The following is a 14,695-nucleotide window of genomic DNA, read 5'->3' as shown; positions in this document are numbered from 1 at the left end:
AGTTCAGTAGTAAGCCTGAGGCCCTGGGTTCAATCCCTAGTATTGCAAAAAAGAAAAATAGAAGAAAAAAAAAGTTATCTTGAACCAAAAGATATTCACATAAGGCCAATAATAAGTGCATTTTAGGAGATGATGCAAAGTGAAGTACATAAATGGAAAAAGAACAGGAATATATCTCATTCAGCAAGGAAGGGCAAATCCTTCATTTAAACATCAGGAGTAAGGAAGCTTGTCAGCCTCTGATTCATCTTGGAATACCTTAGTATTTTTTTCTTAACAGTTACAAAAAAGACAAACAGAATGGAAAAATAATTTAAAAAGTGGATTCTACAGTGAATAATTATGCTCCAACATAATGAAATCAGACTTACAGAACTGGCAAGCTTTTATAGAGTATATCACATTGAGAAATCTTGGATGTTCTTGTTTAAAAACAAAAACAAAAATTACGTGATGATAATTTTATGCATCAAACAACACTTAAAGAATGCAAACAGGGGCCGGGGATTTAGCTCAATGGTTTTGCTGCCTGCTGCGCAAGCGCAAGGACCCAAGTTCAATCGCCGGTACCAAAAAAAATAAAAAGAATGCAAACAGGTCACAAAGAGCCAGCAGAAAGGAATTCATATTGGCTCACCAAACACTCCTAATTTTAAATACAGTACAAAGCAGAAAGAGAGAGAGAAATTTATTGGTTTAAATCCTAGAACTGTCCCCACAGTACAAACACTACAAAGTAACATGGAACTTAAGCACAGGACACCACATGACTGCTTTGGTGACAGAATCCCAAGCCTCACTATTTCCTCAGTAGGTCTTTCCCACTATCAACAGCTCACCTCCACACACACATAGTTCATGAGGAAGAGAGATCCAGATTAGTAAACCTAAAAAAGTGTAAGCAAAAGTTACAATAGAAAAATCTTTCTAATTAAATAGAAAAAGAATAAAACAGATTATAAGAGTAAAAAAAAGGGTCGGGGATTTAGCTCAGTGGTTCCGTCGCCTGCCTCACAAGCGGAAGGTCCCAAGTTTGATCCCCAGTACCAAAAACAAAAAGGAAAATTCAAGTACTAAAAAAATCAGTAATTAAAATCTAAGAACTGCTAAAAGAGTATATCAAAGGGCCAGGGATTTAGCTCAGTGGTTCTGCCGCCTGCCTCGCAAGTGCAAGGACCCAAGTTCAATCCCCGGTACCAAAAACCAAAAAAATAAAAGAGTATATATCAACCCAGGAAAGTATTTAATACAGTGTAGGCACTGTGTGAGGCACAGTGAGGAACAATAAGAGGGAAGAACAGCTGAGCTATTTTTCCCAAAATCCATTCACCATGTTAAATATTAAGTTAAACAAGTCTAGATTTAGACACAGACAGGTTTTTCAGCACTAGGTATTAAACCCAGGGCTTCACACAGGCTAAGCAAGTACTGTACTACTGAACTACATTCCTGCCTGAGATGTATGGATATTGAAGTGGGTGGGGGGGTTCCTCACTAAGTCACTAACTTGCACAGGCTGGACTTAACTTGTGATCCTCCTGCCTCAGCCCCCAAAGTGCTAGGATTACAGGTATGTGCCACCATAGCTGGCTTGATGATGTCTTGGGGGGGGGGGTGCCAGTAATCAAACTCAGGGCCTTGCGCTTGCCAGACAGGCACTGTGCCACTGAGCCACATTCCGGCCCAAGTCTCAAAAATACTATCTGGAGTCAAGTGTGGTGGTGCATGCCTGGAATCCTAGCACTCTGGTTGGCTGAGGCAGGAGGATCATAAGTTCAAGGTCAGTATGGGCTAACTAATAAGCAAGACTTTGTCTCAAAATGTAAGAAAAGGAAAGGGGGAGGTGGCTGGAGGTATAGCTCAGTGTGAAGGCCCTGGGTTCAATTTCCAGTACCTCAAAAAACTTCATGAAGGGGCCGGGGATTTACCTCAGTGGTTTCGCCACCTGCTGCTCAAGTGCAAGGACCCAAGTTCAATCCCCGGTATAAAAAAAAAAACTTCATGAAGAAGATAATTTTGGGGACTGAGGGTAGAGAGCTCAGTGGTAGAGTGCTCACCTAGCATGGATGATGTCCAGGGTTCAATCCTAAGCACTACCAAAAAAAAAGTAATTTCTGAAGCAGAGTTCTAAAAGGTGGATGTGGTTTACCAAAAGGAAGAACAAACATTCCAGACAAACATTCCAGGCAAAGTAAATGCCATTTCAAATGTAGAGTATCTGGGAAAGAAAAGGAGAGGAAAAGAAGACTTGAAATTAGTTTTTAAATGACTATAATCATGCATTTTTAAGTGATTGAGGCGACATCCGGAAGCCACTGCAAGATTATAAAATAGCAACATCAAAATAGTACTTCAGGTTATTCTTAGGTTAAAATACATGAAGTATGAAGACATGACAGACAAAGGAATTCAGGGATCTGGAAAAAACAAAAAACTTTTTTCAAAAACAGTAGGTAAACAGGCTGGGGATTTAGCTCAGTGGTTTTGCCACCTGCTGCACAAGCGCAAGGACCCAAGTTCGATCCCCAGTACCAAAAAAAAAACAAAACAAAAAACAGTAGGTAAAAGGATTTACCACCAGAAACATCATCCACCAAAGAGAAAGCATAAGGAGAAATGACAATCTCTGTGCTGGAATTCAGGCGATTTTTAGTTTCCTAATTTACACTTTAGTATGCTTTCTAGAATGATTACAGTAACTTCCTATATTTTATAATGAAAATAATTATACAAAAAAAAGAACCAACATTATGTGTGTGTGTACATGCATCCATGAGACCAAAGAATAATAAATGTCCATGTATCCATCATCCAACTATGAAATGGAAAATGTAGCAAGTTTGAAACTCCCTAATTATATTCCCCTCCATATATCTTCCAGAAGCAACCATATCCTGAATTTTGTGAAAAATCATTCCTTTTATTCCTCATACTTTTATCATATGCATGTATCTCTGAAAAGTATAGTTTTACCTGCTTTTGATTTGTATATATATGTAAACAGAATCATAGTTTATACAGTTCTCTTTGACTTGCTTTATTCATTCAATTATTTTTACCAACATTAACCCAAGCTGACATGTGTACTGGCAAGTCATCATTTCTACTACTATATATTATTTTATAATGGGGATAAACCATAATTTTAATCTCTATTGTACTTAGATTGGGTTTTTTCCATTTTTTCTGTAATCATAAAAATGTCACTTTCAGGGCCAGGGATTTAGCTCAGTGGTTCTGCTGCCTGCCTCCCAAATGGAAGGTCCTGAGTTCGATCCCCAGTACCAAAAAAAAAAAATGCCACTTTGAACATTCTTGATTATATCTTGTTATGTTTCAAGAAGTTTTCTATAATGTATATCTAGGAGGAGAATTACTAGGCCATAAATTATATGCAAGTTCAATTTTGCTAATTAATAACAAACTGTTTAACTAAGTAGTGGTATCAATTTGCATTCCAACCAGTAATATATGTAATCTCTCATTATTCCACCTTTATGGTAACCCTTATTTTATCAGATTTTTAAATTTCTATCAATATGAAAAACATAGTTTGGTTTACATTTGTTAGATTACTAATTTGGGTAAGCATTTTAAATATCACTTGGGTTTTCTATTCTTCCTTTTTCTCTTTTTTTTTTTCACCCAATACTGGGGATTAAACCTAGGGTCTTGGCACTGAGCTACATCCTCAATACCCTCCTCCAACTAAATTTTGAGACAGGGTTTTACTAAATGGCTAAGATGCTCAGGCAAGGTTCAAACCTGTGATCCTCTGCCTCAGCTGGCCAAATAGCTGGAATTACGGGTGTGGGGCACTACATCTGGCTTATTTTCTTTACAGGAATTTTTCTCTGGAGTTCTATACTGGATAATAATCTTTTATTGATTATATATACAGTATTACAGATATTTTCTCCTAGCTTGTAGCCTTGTCTCTTTATTCTCTATGGAGTCCTTTAATGAAAAGAAGTTCTTGAATCTTCTATAGTAAAATTTATCAATTTTTTTCCAATACAGTAATAGTACTAGGGATTGAACCCAGAAGTCCTTTACCATTTAGTTATACTCCAGTCCTTTTTTATTTTGGGACAGGGTCTCACTAAGTTGCTTTCTTCTTTTTTTTTTTTTTTTTTTTACTTTTTTGTGGAAAAGTTTATTAATAGCATCCAGCTAACCAAAGATGAAACAAAACAGACCTCACATATAGATTGATGAGCATTTAATCCATTTAAATTTAGAATGATAAACAAAAGGTCTATATAAATACTTTTAGGGCAGAACATAAATTTTAAAACTTGCCATTAAAAATAACATGTGAGGGACAGGGATTTAGTTCAGTGGTTTTGCTGCCTGCTGCACAAGTGCAGGGACCCGCGTTGGATCCCCGGTACCAAAAAGAAATAAATAAATAGATAGATAAATAAATAAATAAATAACACATGAAATAAAGGACAAAAATTAAGAATGCTGATTTCTATAGTTGGCATAGCCACTAATATTCAACACATATAAGATGGGGAGGGGGGTTAAGGTCTGTTCCAGCTTCCTGTTGTTTTTCTTTTTTAACTCTGGAGAAAACTTAAAATTTTATGTGGTAGAAAAGCTAATGGACATTTTAGCACCACTCTTAGGGTTTTTTTCTAAGATTGAATAAAATTAAATTCAAACACTTAATAAGTACTGCCTCTAGTATGGGATTCTTATCAAATTGTCTGTATATCCATTTTTACATCTGTACATATACAGAGAATGGAAAGATATTCACCATCAATATTAACAATGGTCAGCTTTGGATAGTAGGTATTTTTATTTTCTTAGTGGTGTGTTGTTCGTTTAGCTTAAATTCTTTATAACAAGCATGTATCACTTTTATAAAATAAAGCATATTAAGTCTTATAAATAAATTTTTAAAGACACATAAAGGGAATTTTGTATTTTAAAATTCTTAAGCTCTTCCTGGACTTGTGAAATAGAACAGTTACAGCAAGAAATAAAGTTGAAGTCAGAACATTGTATTATCAGGATCACTCTTCCCTAACCAAAAATCTACTTTTAAAACAATTGCTAATGAAGAAATACAAACTTTTAAAACTCCCCTAGAAACAAACAACCAGTATAGTATTAAAAACAGTATGTTGCTGCCTGCTGTGCAAGCGCATAGACCCAAGTTCAATCCCTGGTACCAAAAAAACCCCAAAAAACAAAAAAAAGTACGTTTATTTACACTGTTACTTTTCAAAATTCATTGAATTTTATCACAGATTAATATCTTCATTCTATTACCTTACTGGGTGTATTAACATTACATAAAATTTCATAAAAAATTAAATAAGAATCTAAAAGTATAGCTAAGAACAGAGTCTTAATCTGTGTAAGAGGATTCACCATTATGCATTTTTTTCTATTTCATGGGCCTCTCAAGAGCCTCAGACTCATTTTCATTTTAGAGAAGACAAAGCCTGTCCTTTAAGCTCTCTCACCACAACCTTGTCACAGTATTATCGGTTTGAGTTGATCCAGTGGTACCTATCCATGCAGTGCCCAGTAACAGGCCTGTAGCACTTGGGGATCCTACATGCAACTTGATAAGCAACCTGGTTTCCTAGGACTCCTGTACGACCCTCTGCCACATTCTTTCGGCGGGTGGTGTAGAGCCAAGATGGGCAGGGCCATTTCAAATTTTCAACCTGATAGACACTCTTGGGATTGCTGACTTTAGGGATGATCTGAGATTCCATGCTACAAAACTTTCTTCATCAGAGGACGTGCCAGAGGAGTAGTCTAATGAGGCTCAATTAGCAGCATAACTGATTTGTTGAGTTAATTCCCATTCCTCCCATCTGCCTATAGCACACTTGATAGGGATCTATCTATCTATCCATATGGTCAGCTCTCTTGGAAATCCCGGGTGAAAATAATTCACTTTACTCTCAGCACAAGCCCTTTTTAAAATGGGGTCATTATTCTGATTGTTTATCCTGATACACCTGAAGACTTGTACTTTAGAAGGGCAACTGGGGTGCCAGTGACCTCTATGTTTCAAACAAGATCTTCATCAGCTTTTCTGCAAAGTCATCAATTTGCTGTTTATTCAATTTTTCATGTTTTTTTCACCAATCTTGTGACAAAGAAAACTGATGCTGCAATTTCATCTTTCATGATTTAAGAACAATCTATGAGGAGTCCAGCAAAATCTCTCTAGTCCAACAAGAAGTGGGCCAGAGTTAGAAGACTCTTGCATATGATTACAACTCGCACTCATACCTAAATTGCTTTCTTATGTTACTTTCTCATCACTGAGGTGCAATACCAGACACCCATAACTTAAAGGAGGAAAGGTTTATTTTGGTTCACAGTTTATAGAGGTTTCAGTCCATAAGTGGCTGGCTCCAGGGCAGGGCAGGGTGGCAGAGGGGCATCACAGAGAAGGACCTCATGGTGCATCAACCAGGAAGCATAAAGTGATCAAAGGGGAGGAGAGAGGGGGTTAGATCTTTCCAGGCCACACCGCCAATGACCTGTCTCCACCTCCAAAAATCACATTTAGATATAAAGTCATCAGCAGAGCTGGATGTGGTGGCACACACCTGTAATCCCAGCACTTGGGAGGCTGAGGCAGGAGGATTGCCACTACATAGTGAGTTTGAGGCCAGCCTGAGCTACATACCAAGACTGTCTCAAAAAATAAAAAAATTTAAAAAATAAAGTCATTAGTAGACGAATCCACTGATGAGTATCATAGCCCCACGATCCAATAACCTTCACAAAGCCCCACCTATGGGCGCTTGAGGCTTTGGGGGGGACATCTAGGTATAAACCATAACAGTTGCCCAGGTTACCCTTAAATTTAGAAATCCTCCTGCTTCAGCCAAGTAGCTGGGATTACAGACATGTGCCCATCTACCTAACTAAAATGTATCAATTTTTGGGCCTAGGATTTAGCTCAGTGGTGCCACCACCTGCCTCACAAGCACAAGGTCCTGAGTTCAATCCCTGATACCAAAAAAAAAAAAAAGTATCAATTTTTAAACTTTCTACTTTACATGTATTATTTAATAAGTCCTTCCTTGTCCCTGAGGTCATGATATTCTCTCATAGTTTCTTCTAAAAGTTTAAAAATTTTGCTTTGCACCCTTTAGTCCTTAATTCATCTGAAATTCTTTTTTTTTTTCCCATTAAGTTTATTGGTACATTTTAGGTATAAAATAGTTACATTCATCATTGGGATCTTGTACCTTTACATGACTATCTTGGTTCTTATTTTTTTTCCCCTTCCTCTGCCCTCTCTTCACCCCCTCCACCCTTCCCTATTTGCAAAGACTTTGTTCCCATTTTTTTCCTTTCCTCATATTTTTTCTTTTCCCTTCTTTCCTTTCCCCTACCCCTCCCACTTCCCCTGCTCCTTTAGACCTTTTCTTCCTATTACACAATAGCAATTACACATTTTTTTAAATTACAATATCAAGATCTAGGAGACATTACCACAGATTTTACAGAATTTAAAAGGATATAGAAAGCATATTACAAAAACCTTTTTTGAAATAAATTTGATAACTTCTAAGAAGTACCTTGGAAGACAAATTAATGAAATTAACTCTGGAGGAAATATAAAATTTGAATAGCACCTATTAAAGAAAGTATATTCCTAGCTTGAAAACCTACCTAGATGACAACAACAGGCTCATATACATTTCTACTGATAAATTATATCAAACAATTAAAACAGAAAAAAGAAGGATCAGATCACTTCTCCCCTCATTTTAGGAAATCAACATTGTGCTAATCCTAAAACTGGATAAAGATAATAGAAGAAAAAAGTATGAACATAGATAGAAATTGGTTTAACAAAACAAACTATTAGAAGTCAGATCTGGCAGTATGTAGAAAGTGGTTTTATTATAGGGGTGGCAGTGTTGGTTCAGCATTGGAAGATCCATCCCCAAGTCATCATTTTAATAGAGGAAAGGAAAAAGCCATATGATCCTGTCAGTAGTTGGAGAAAAAGTATCGGACTAAATTCTACAGCTGTTCACGGTAAAAGCTATCAGGAGACCAGAAGTAGAACAGAGCCTTCTCACCAGATCAAAGACATGTACTCCATACTTCCAGCAAAAATGCCTTATATGAATGGAGAAGATACAATGCTTTCTCCCTAAGGTGGGGAACAAGGACAGATATGCCTACTCTTCATCTGTCCATTAAACTTTGAAACATAGGGCCGAACCAAAATAGCCTGGCAATTAAAATTAAAAAACTGCATATGATTGCCAAGGTAGAAGTAAAATCTTTATATGTAGATGAAATGATCATCTACAGAGAAAATACTAAGAAATCTCTAGGAACCCCTAGAACTTGTATTTGAAATTAGCAGGATTAGAAAACACAAGGTATATATAAAAATTCAGGTCTATGTATAGGCTCATTCTGCTGCATAGACTTTTCTTTTCTTTTTTTTATTTTGGTACCGGGGATCGAACTTGGGACCTTGCGCTTGCGAGGCAGGCGCCGAACCACTGAGCTAAATCCCCGGCCCTATATAGACTTTTCCTGGATTCTTTTTTTTTTTTTTGGTACCAGGGATCGAACTCGGGTCCTTGCGCTTACACAGCAGGCAGCGAAACCACTGAGCTAAATCCCCGGCCCCTCTATATAGACTTTTCAATGGCGTTTTTAATCTCCTGGAAATCTGTTTGCATCTGTTTTATGGATTACATTTGTTTCTTATGTTGGAATTCCATCATGTTCCTGAGCTCCTCTCTAGATTTATTAATCATGTCTTGTACTATGAGCAATCTCTGCTGTTATCTGAGAAATTATTTCTGATTCCATTTTTTCCAGATCCTCTTTTGTTGCCAGTTCAGGGAGTCCAGGTGGTTGAGTATCAGAGTGTTCCATCTCGTTTCCCTTTGGGGTTTCTGTAGGTGATCTGGAAGTCTGGTTTTAAGACTTGTTTAACTGTCCTCATTTTGACGGGGTGGGGGGGCGTTGCTGGTGTCCTCGGGGCTCACCTCCTGTGTGCTGGCAGGGGTCTGAAATTCTTATTGTTGATATATTGAGTCACAAGGCAAGTGGCAAGTTTCCAATATATCTATTTTTGAACTCTTGATTTTGTTGCATTGGTTTATTTGTAATACTGCTAATACTACAAATATACTACATTTATGATCGTTTTCTAAGTGTTGATACCTAGAAAAGTATGGTAGTCATTAATACTGTTTGCTAAATATTTCTGGTTCTTCCCCTTCCCACGAATCATAAGAGGATTGTACTTCTTGGTCCCCTTGTGGTCCAGTAGGCATGATGATTAGCTCTGCTCACTGTGTTGTGAATAAAAAAGACTTGTTGAGCATTTACTTGCACAGAATCCTCCAGAATTCTGTCCCTCTAGCCTAGCAACTACTAATGGTCAATATGACTGTAGCCTTGGCATCTATTTCAGGAAAACCTGGTGTCCAGAACTAGTTGCCAAAGGGAGAGGTGCTGAAAGACCAAAGAAAAAGGTGGATAGATCCAGGATTGCAGAGAGTGCAATGTATTAGGGAATTAAGGACAGAAGTGTGCCTTGGACGGCAGCAAGACAGTAGGATCCCTGGACTCCAAGGCAGGAGGAAAGGGTATATAGGCTAAACGAGATGGGCTGTGGCTCACTGGAATGTACCTAGGCTTCTCAAAAACTACCAGCGGTTAGGGCCGGGGATTTAGCTCAGTGGTTTCGCCGCCTGCTGCGCAAGCGCAAGGACCCAAGTTCGATCCCCAGTACCATTAAAAAACAAAAAAAACCTACCAACGGTTAAGAAACAATGTAGGCATGAGTGGCAGGCACAAACCACTTGGCTGCCTACCTTAACAACTTTACCCTATATGGAGTTTGTAATGCATGCCAGGGTCACCAAATAAGCAAAATGGCAATTACAACCACAATGGCTATAATCATACAAGCTAGATCCTAAGTAACTATAATCAAGATTAGCCTACAGTAGATTAATAATGTAAATGAGAAATAAATCTTTGGTATATTACCTCTGAGATTTTAGGGTTGTTACCACAAATTCAAACTCTGGCAAATTCAGAAGAGTCTTGTCTTTCACTATCGTATCAATTTCAAAATTGACTTTTCTCAACTTTCAGAAAAAAAGTAATGATCAGAGTGCACATTGAAGCTGAGTGTGTTGGTGGATGCCTGTAATCCCAGCATTTGGGAGGCTGAGACAGGAGGGTCATCAGAGTTCAAGGCCAGCCTGAACTATATCACAAGACCCTGTTTCAAAAAAAAAAAGTACACACTGGAAAACATATGGAAATATTGGGAAACAGTTGGTATTATTTAAAAAAGCTGAAGACATATATCCCACAATGTAGTAATCTCAGTCCTAAACATATATAAAAGCAATATATACATATATATAATATATACACACACACATGAATATTTTTAGCAATACTGTTCAAAAAAACCCAAAAACTAGAAATAATACAAATGACTAATGCAATATAATGAATAAACAGTGATTCATTTACACAAATACTATATAACAATGAAAACAAATTAGACCTATACACAATGACACATATTTATAAACATATTGCTGAACTAAAGAAAACACACAAAGAATTTAAACAAAACAATCCCATTTACAATGACATTTCAAAAACAAGGTTTTTGTTTTGTTAATACTAGGGATCAGACCCAGGGCCTTTGCACTGACCTACATCCTTAGTCCTTTTTCTTTTGTATTATGAGATAATCTCACTAGATTGCCCAGATTGGCTTCAAATTAACAATCCTCCCATTTCAGCCTCCCAGAGCGCTGAAATTACAAGTGTGTACCACCACACTCAGCTTATTCTGGCTTTGTTTTTGTTTTGTTTATAATGGAGTCTTGCTATATTACCCAGGCTGGCCATGAATTCCTGGGCTCCAGCAATCCTGCCTCAACCTCTTGAGTAGCTGGGTCTTCAGGCAAACACCATAGCATGCAGGTCTTTGGGATATTTTTGCTTTGTTTTCTTGTTTTTTGTGGATCAAATACAGGACCTCAGGGATGCTGGGCAAGTGCTCTACCACTGGGCCACTTTTCTATCACTGGGATTTTTAAAATAGCCAAACATCTCATCTGTAAATATGATAACTTTATTTCTTCCTTTGTAAACACAGTGTCTTGGGCTGGGGATTTAGCTCAGTGGTTCTGTCGCCTGCCTTGCAAGTGCTGCAAGGTCCTGAGTTTGATCCCTGGTACCAAAAAAAATTTGTGACTAGAGAACTCTCCTATATTTTTCTAGTCATAATTCCTACTTTATTTTTTATTTATTTATTTATTTTTAAGATAACCTTTTTTTTTTTTTTTCTTTTGGTACTGGGGATCGAACTCAGGTCCTTGCGCTTGTGCAGCAGGCAGCGAAACCACTGAGCTAAATCCCCAGCCCCCATAATTCCTACTTTAAAAGATATAAAAGCAGTTAAATCAAATGTATAATAAACTCATCCAAGCATCCCTATGACAAACCAAGAATTCAGACTGTAGGAGACTAAAATATTACTCTGAAAGCCCACTCAGACTCATTTGGATGACACAACTTCACCCAAACACAAATAATCTGTTGTATATGGACCAAGAAAACATATGGCAGCTACGTGTTGGCAAAAGATGTGGCCCTTTATTAAGCAATACACTGTTCTTAAAATTTTTTTGTCTAAAATCTCTAATTTTCTTTGTCTCTAAACAAATATCCAGTTTCATTTTATTTAGAAATAAAAAACATGGAACCAGGCAATATATGAGGTAGAGAACTGGTGTAAAGAATCTATTAAATGTGGTAATGGGAAACATTAGGAAATGTGAAAATTTTAAGATTTCTTTTTTGTTGTTGTTATTGTTGTTGTTCTTTTTTTTTTGGTACCAGGGATTGAACTCGAGACTTGGTACTTGCGAAGCAAGCGCCAGAACCACTGAGCTAAATCCCCAGCTCAAGATTTCATTTTAAATATTAAGATTTCAAACATTTATTCTTACAACATAAAGATTTAGAATTAGCTTTTCAAGAAGAAGCATACTTGAAGGCCAGGGATTTAGCTCAATGGTTCCGTTGCTTGCCTCACAAGTCAAGGTCCTGAGTTCGATCCCCCCAGGTACCAAAAAAAAAAAACAAAAGAAGAAGAAGCATACTTAAATAGATCCTATCACATCAAATAGAGCTGTATGCCTAAAAGGGGTTCAGAAGAAAAAGACTATCCAAGCCATGTGGTAAAACTTTGAGGCAAACAAAACTAATCACACTTATTTTTACTCTAAACCACAGGCAGCTAAATCAGTAACAAATTCTTTAGCATCATCCTAACCAACCAACACCACCCCAGGCAATATTGATCTTTTGGCAACTCAGAGTTAATGGGAAGAAACAAACTTGAAGTACTTACCTTGAGAGCACAAAAGATGCAGGAATCTCCCATGCACTTGTGAGTTGTGAGCTGCCTAAAGCTACGTCGGAAGATGTCCAAGTGCCACAAAACCTGACAAAAAAGGGAAAATATTTCACTGCTCTATTAAGAGCCATCATTTAATTTTAAATTCAATTAAACATAGGTAATAATTGCAGAAGCAATCTTATGCCCAAGAAAAACACTCATTCTAGTAAATTAAAACAAATATCTAACAAGTGGGATACATGAGCAAATTCTGAGGAAAACATGGATTTGTTTTGCTTTTGTTTTCTTCAGATCAGTCCTCATTATGTAGCCCAGGCTGACCTCAAATTTGAAATGTAGCCTAGGCATGCCACAAACTTGTGATCCTCCTGCCTCAGCCTCCTCAGTGCTGGGATTACAGGCATGCGCCACCACATCTAGCTCTAGAATTAGGATTTTTTTAACTCTGGAGATATAACCATCTCAAGTTAATAGAATAAAAAATAACAGTGATATCAAAAGTGATGATCATTTTCATAGCACATGCCCCTGATGTGGTAAGAATTATACTTTACCTTTGTGGCCTTCTTCCTCAAAATTCATAACCCTAATCTAATCATGACAACATCACCCAGACAAATTTCAGTACAAGGGAACCCTCAAAGTAACTAATCACTACTACTCAAAACTGTCAATGTCATGAAAAACAAGGAAATTCTCAGAAATTATCATAGACAAGAAGAGCCATACTCTGGGAGGAATCCTAAAACAGAAAAAAGTTATATAAAAACTTAAAAAGGGCCAGGGATAGGGCCAGGGATTTAGCTCAGTGGTTCCGGTGCCTGCCTCGCAAGCTCAAGGTCCCAAGTTCAATCCCTGATACCAAAAAAAAAAAAGGGGGGGGGGGGCAGGGATTTAGCTCAGTGGTGCCACTACCTGCCTCACAAGCACAAGGTCCTGAGTCCAATCCCCGGAAACCAAAATAAATAAATAAACAAATAAATATAAATAAAAACCAAGGATATGCTGGAGATTTAGCTCAGTGGCACCTTGCCTGGCAAGTGCAACATAAATTCAATCCCAGACACCAAAACAAAAAACAAACAAACAAAAAACAACTAAGGATATCAGCCAGGAGGTTTGGCAGACTCCTATAATCCCAGCACTCAGAAGGATGAGGCAGGAGGATTGCTGGGAGTTCAAGACCAGCTTGGGCTACATAGTGACTTCAAGGCCAGCCTGAACAACATAGCAAGACCCTGTCTCAATCAATAACAATAAAAACTGAGGAAATCTGCCTAGCATGCCTGTAATCCCAGCTACTTAGGAGGCTGAGGCAGGAAGATCACAAATTCAAGGCCAGACTGGGCAACTTAGCAAGACTCTCTTAGGAAGGAAGGAAGGAAGGAAGGAAAAAAACAATTAAGGACATCTAAATACATTGTAAATTTTAGATAAAAAAGAAATGATACAATGTATAGCATAATGCTTCAGGAACTTCTCCTTGCTAAGAAAACATTTAATGGCATTATACATGAAAAAGTATAACCTCTGGAGTCCCAGAAATCACAGCATACCTCAGGAGCTTCTCTTATGTATGTATGTCTCAAGATATATATTTTAGGGCCAGGGATTTAGCTCAGTGGTTCCGCTGCCTGCCTCAAAAGTGCAAGGACCTGAATTCTATCCCCATACCAAAAAAAAAAAAAAAGATACATACTTTAAAAGTTCTTTGAAACAGACTGTGCTCCCAAGTAAATAACAAATGTAATGGGTTCAACACATCTGTGGCAAATAAAGCTGTCATTTAAAAAGAAGTTAGAGGGCTGGGGATTTAGCTCAGTGGTTCCACCTCCTGCCTCGCAGGCGCAAGGACCTGAGTTCAATCCCCAATATCAAAAAAATAAAAAGAAGTTAGACTATCATCTCACAAGCCAGGGGTGGTGGAGCACACCTGTAATTCTAGTACTCAGGAGGCTGAAGCAGGAGGGCTGGCATCAGTTCAAGGGCAGCCTGGGCTACATAGTGAGTTCAAGGCTAGCTTGACCTGCATAGATGAATTGCCTCAAAAAATTAATAAAAGAAAAAGAATATTATCTCATAATAATAATCATTTTCAACTTGTAACATTTTCAACTTGTAACTTGTAACCTGTAACATATAATAGGGGCTTGAAAACCATCGTTTCCATCTTTATGGATATAGAAATATTTATGTGTGTACATACAGTATGTGATATATGGCACTGGACAATGCAATGGAAAGTAATAAACACTGCTTCAATTGACA

General features: G+C 37.6%; 1 protein-coding gene and 1 pseudogene across 3 annotated transcripts in view; both read right to left on the bottom strand.

Moving 5' to 3' along the window:
- The window catches only part of Usp54 (ubiquitin specific peptidase 54), a 126,870-nt gene that overhangs the window by 53,345 nt on the left and 58,830 nt on the right, over nucleotides 1–14,695 (bottom strand). For all 3 annotated transcript variants that reach the window (XM_087184702.1, XM_087184701.1, XM_087184704.1), the window contains exon 3: nucleotides 12,419–12,511. In XM_087184702.1, coding sequence (XP_087040828.1) covers nucleotides 12,419–12,511 — 93 coding nt within the window. The remainder of the gene's footprint in view (nucleotides 1–12,418; nucleotides 12,512–14,695) is intronic.
- LOC106009502 (protein BTG4 pseudogene) lies at nucleotides 5,356–6,353 on the bottom strand (annotated as a pseudogene).

This window comes from Heterocephalus glaber, unplaced genomic scaffold (assembly GCF_053883595.1).
Source record: "Heterocephalus glaber isolate CG9 unplaced genomic scaffold, H.glaber_assembly_v1.0 deba00001497, whole genome shotgun sequence".
In the NCBI taxonomy this organism is placed as follows: Eukaryota; Metazoa; Chordata; class Mammalia; order Rodentia; family Bathyergidae; genus Heterocephalus; species Heterocephalus glaber.
Note: the sequence above shows the minus strand (reverse complement) of the source record. Positions and strands in the feature narration are given on the sequence as shown.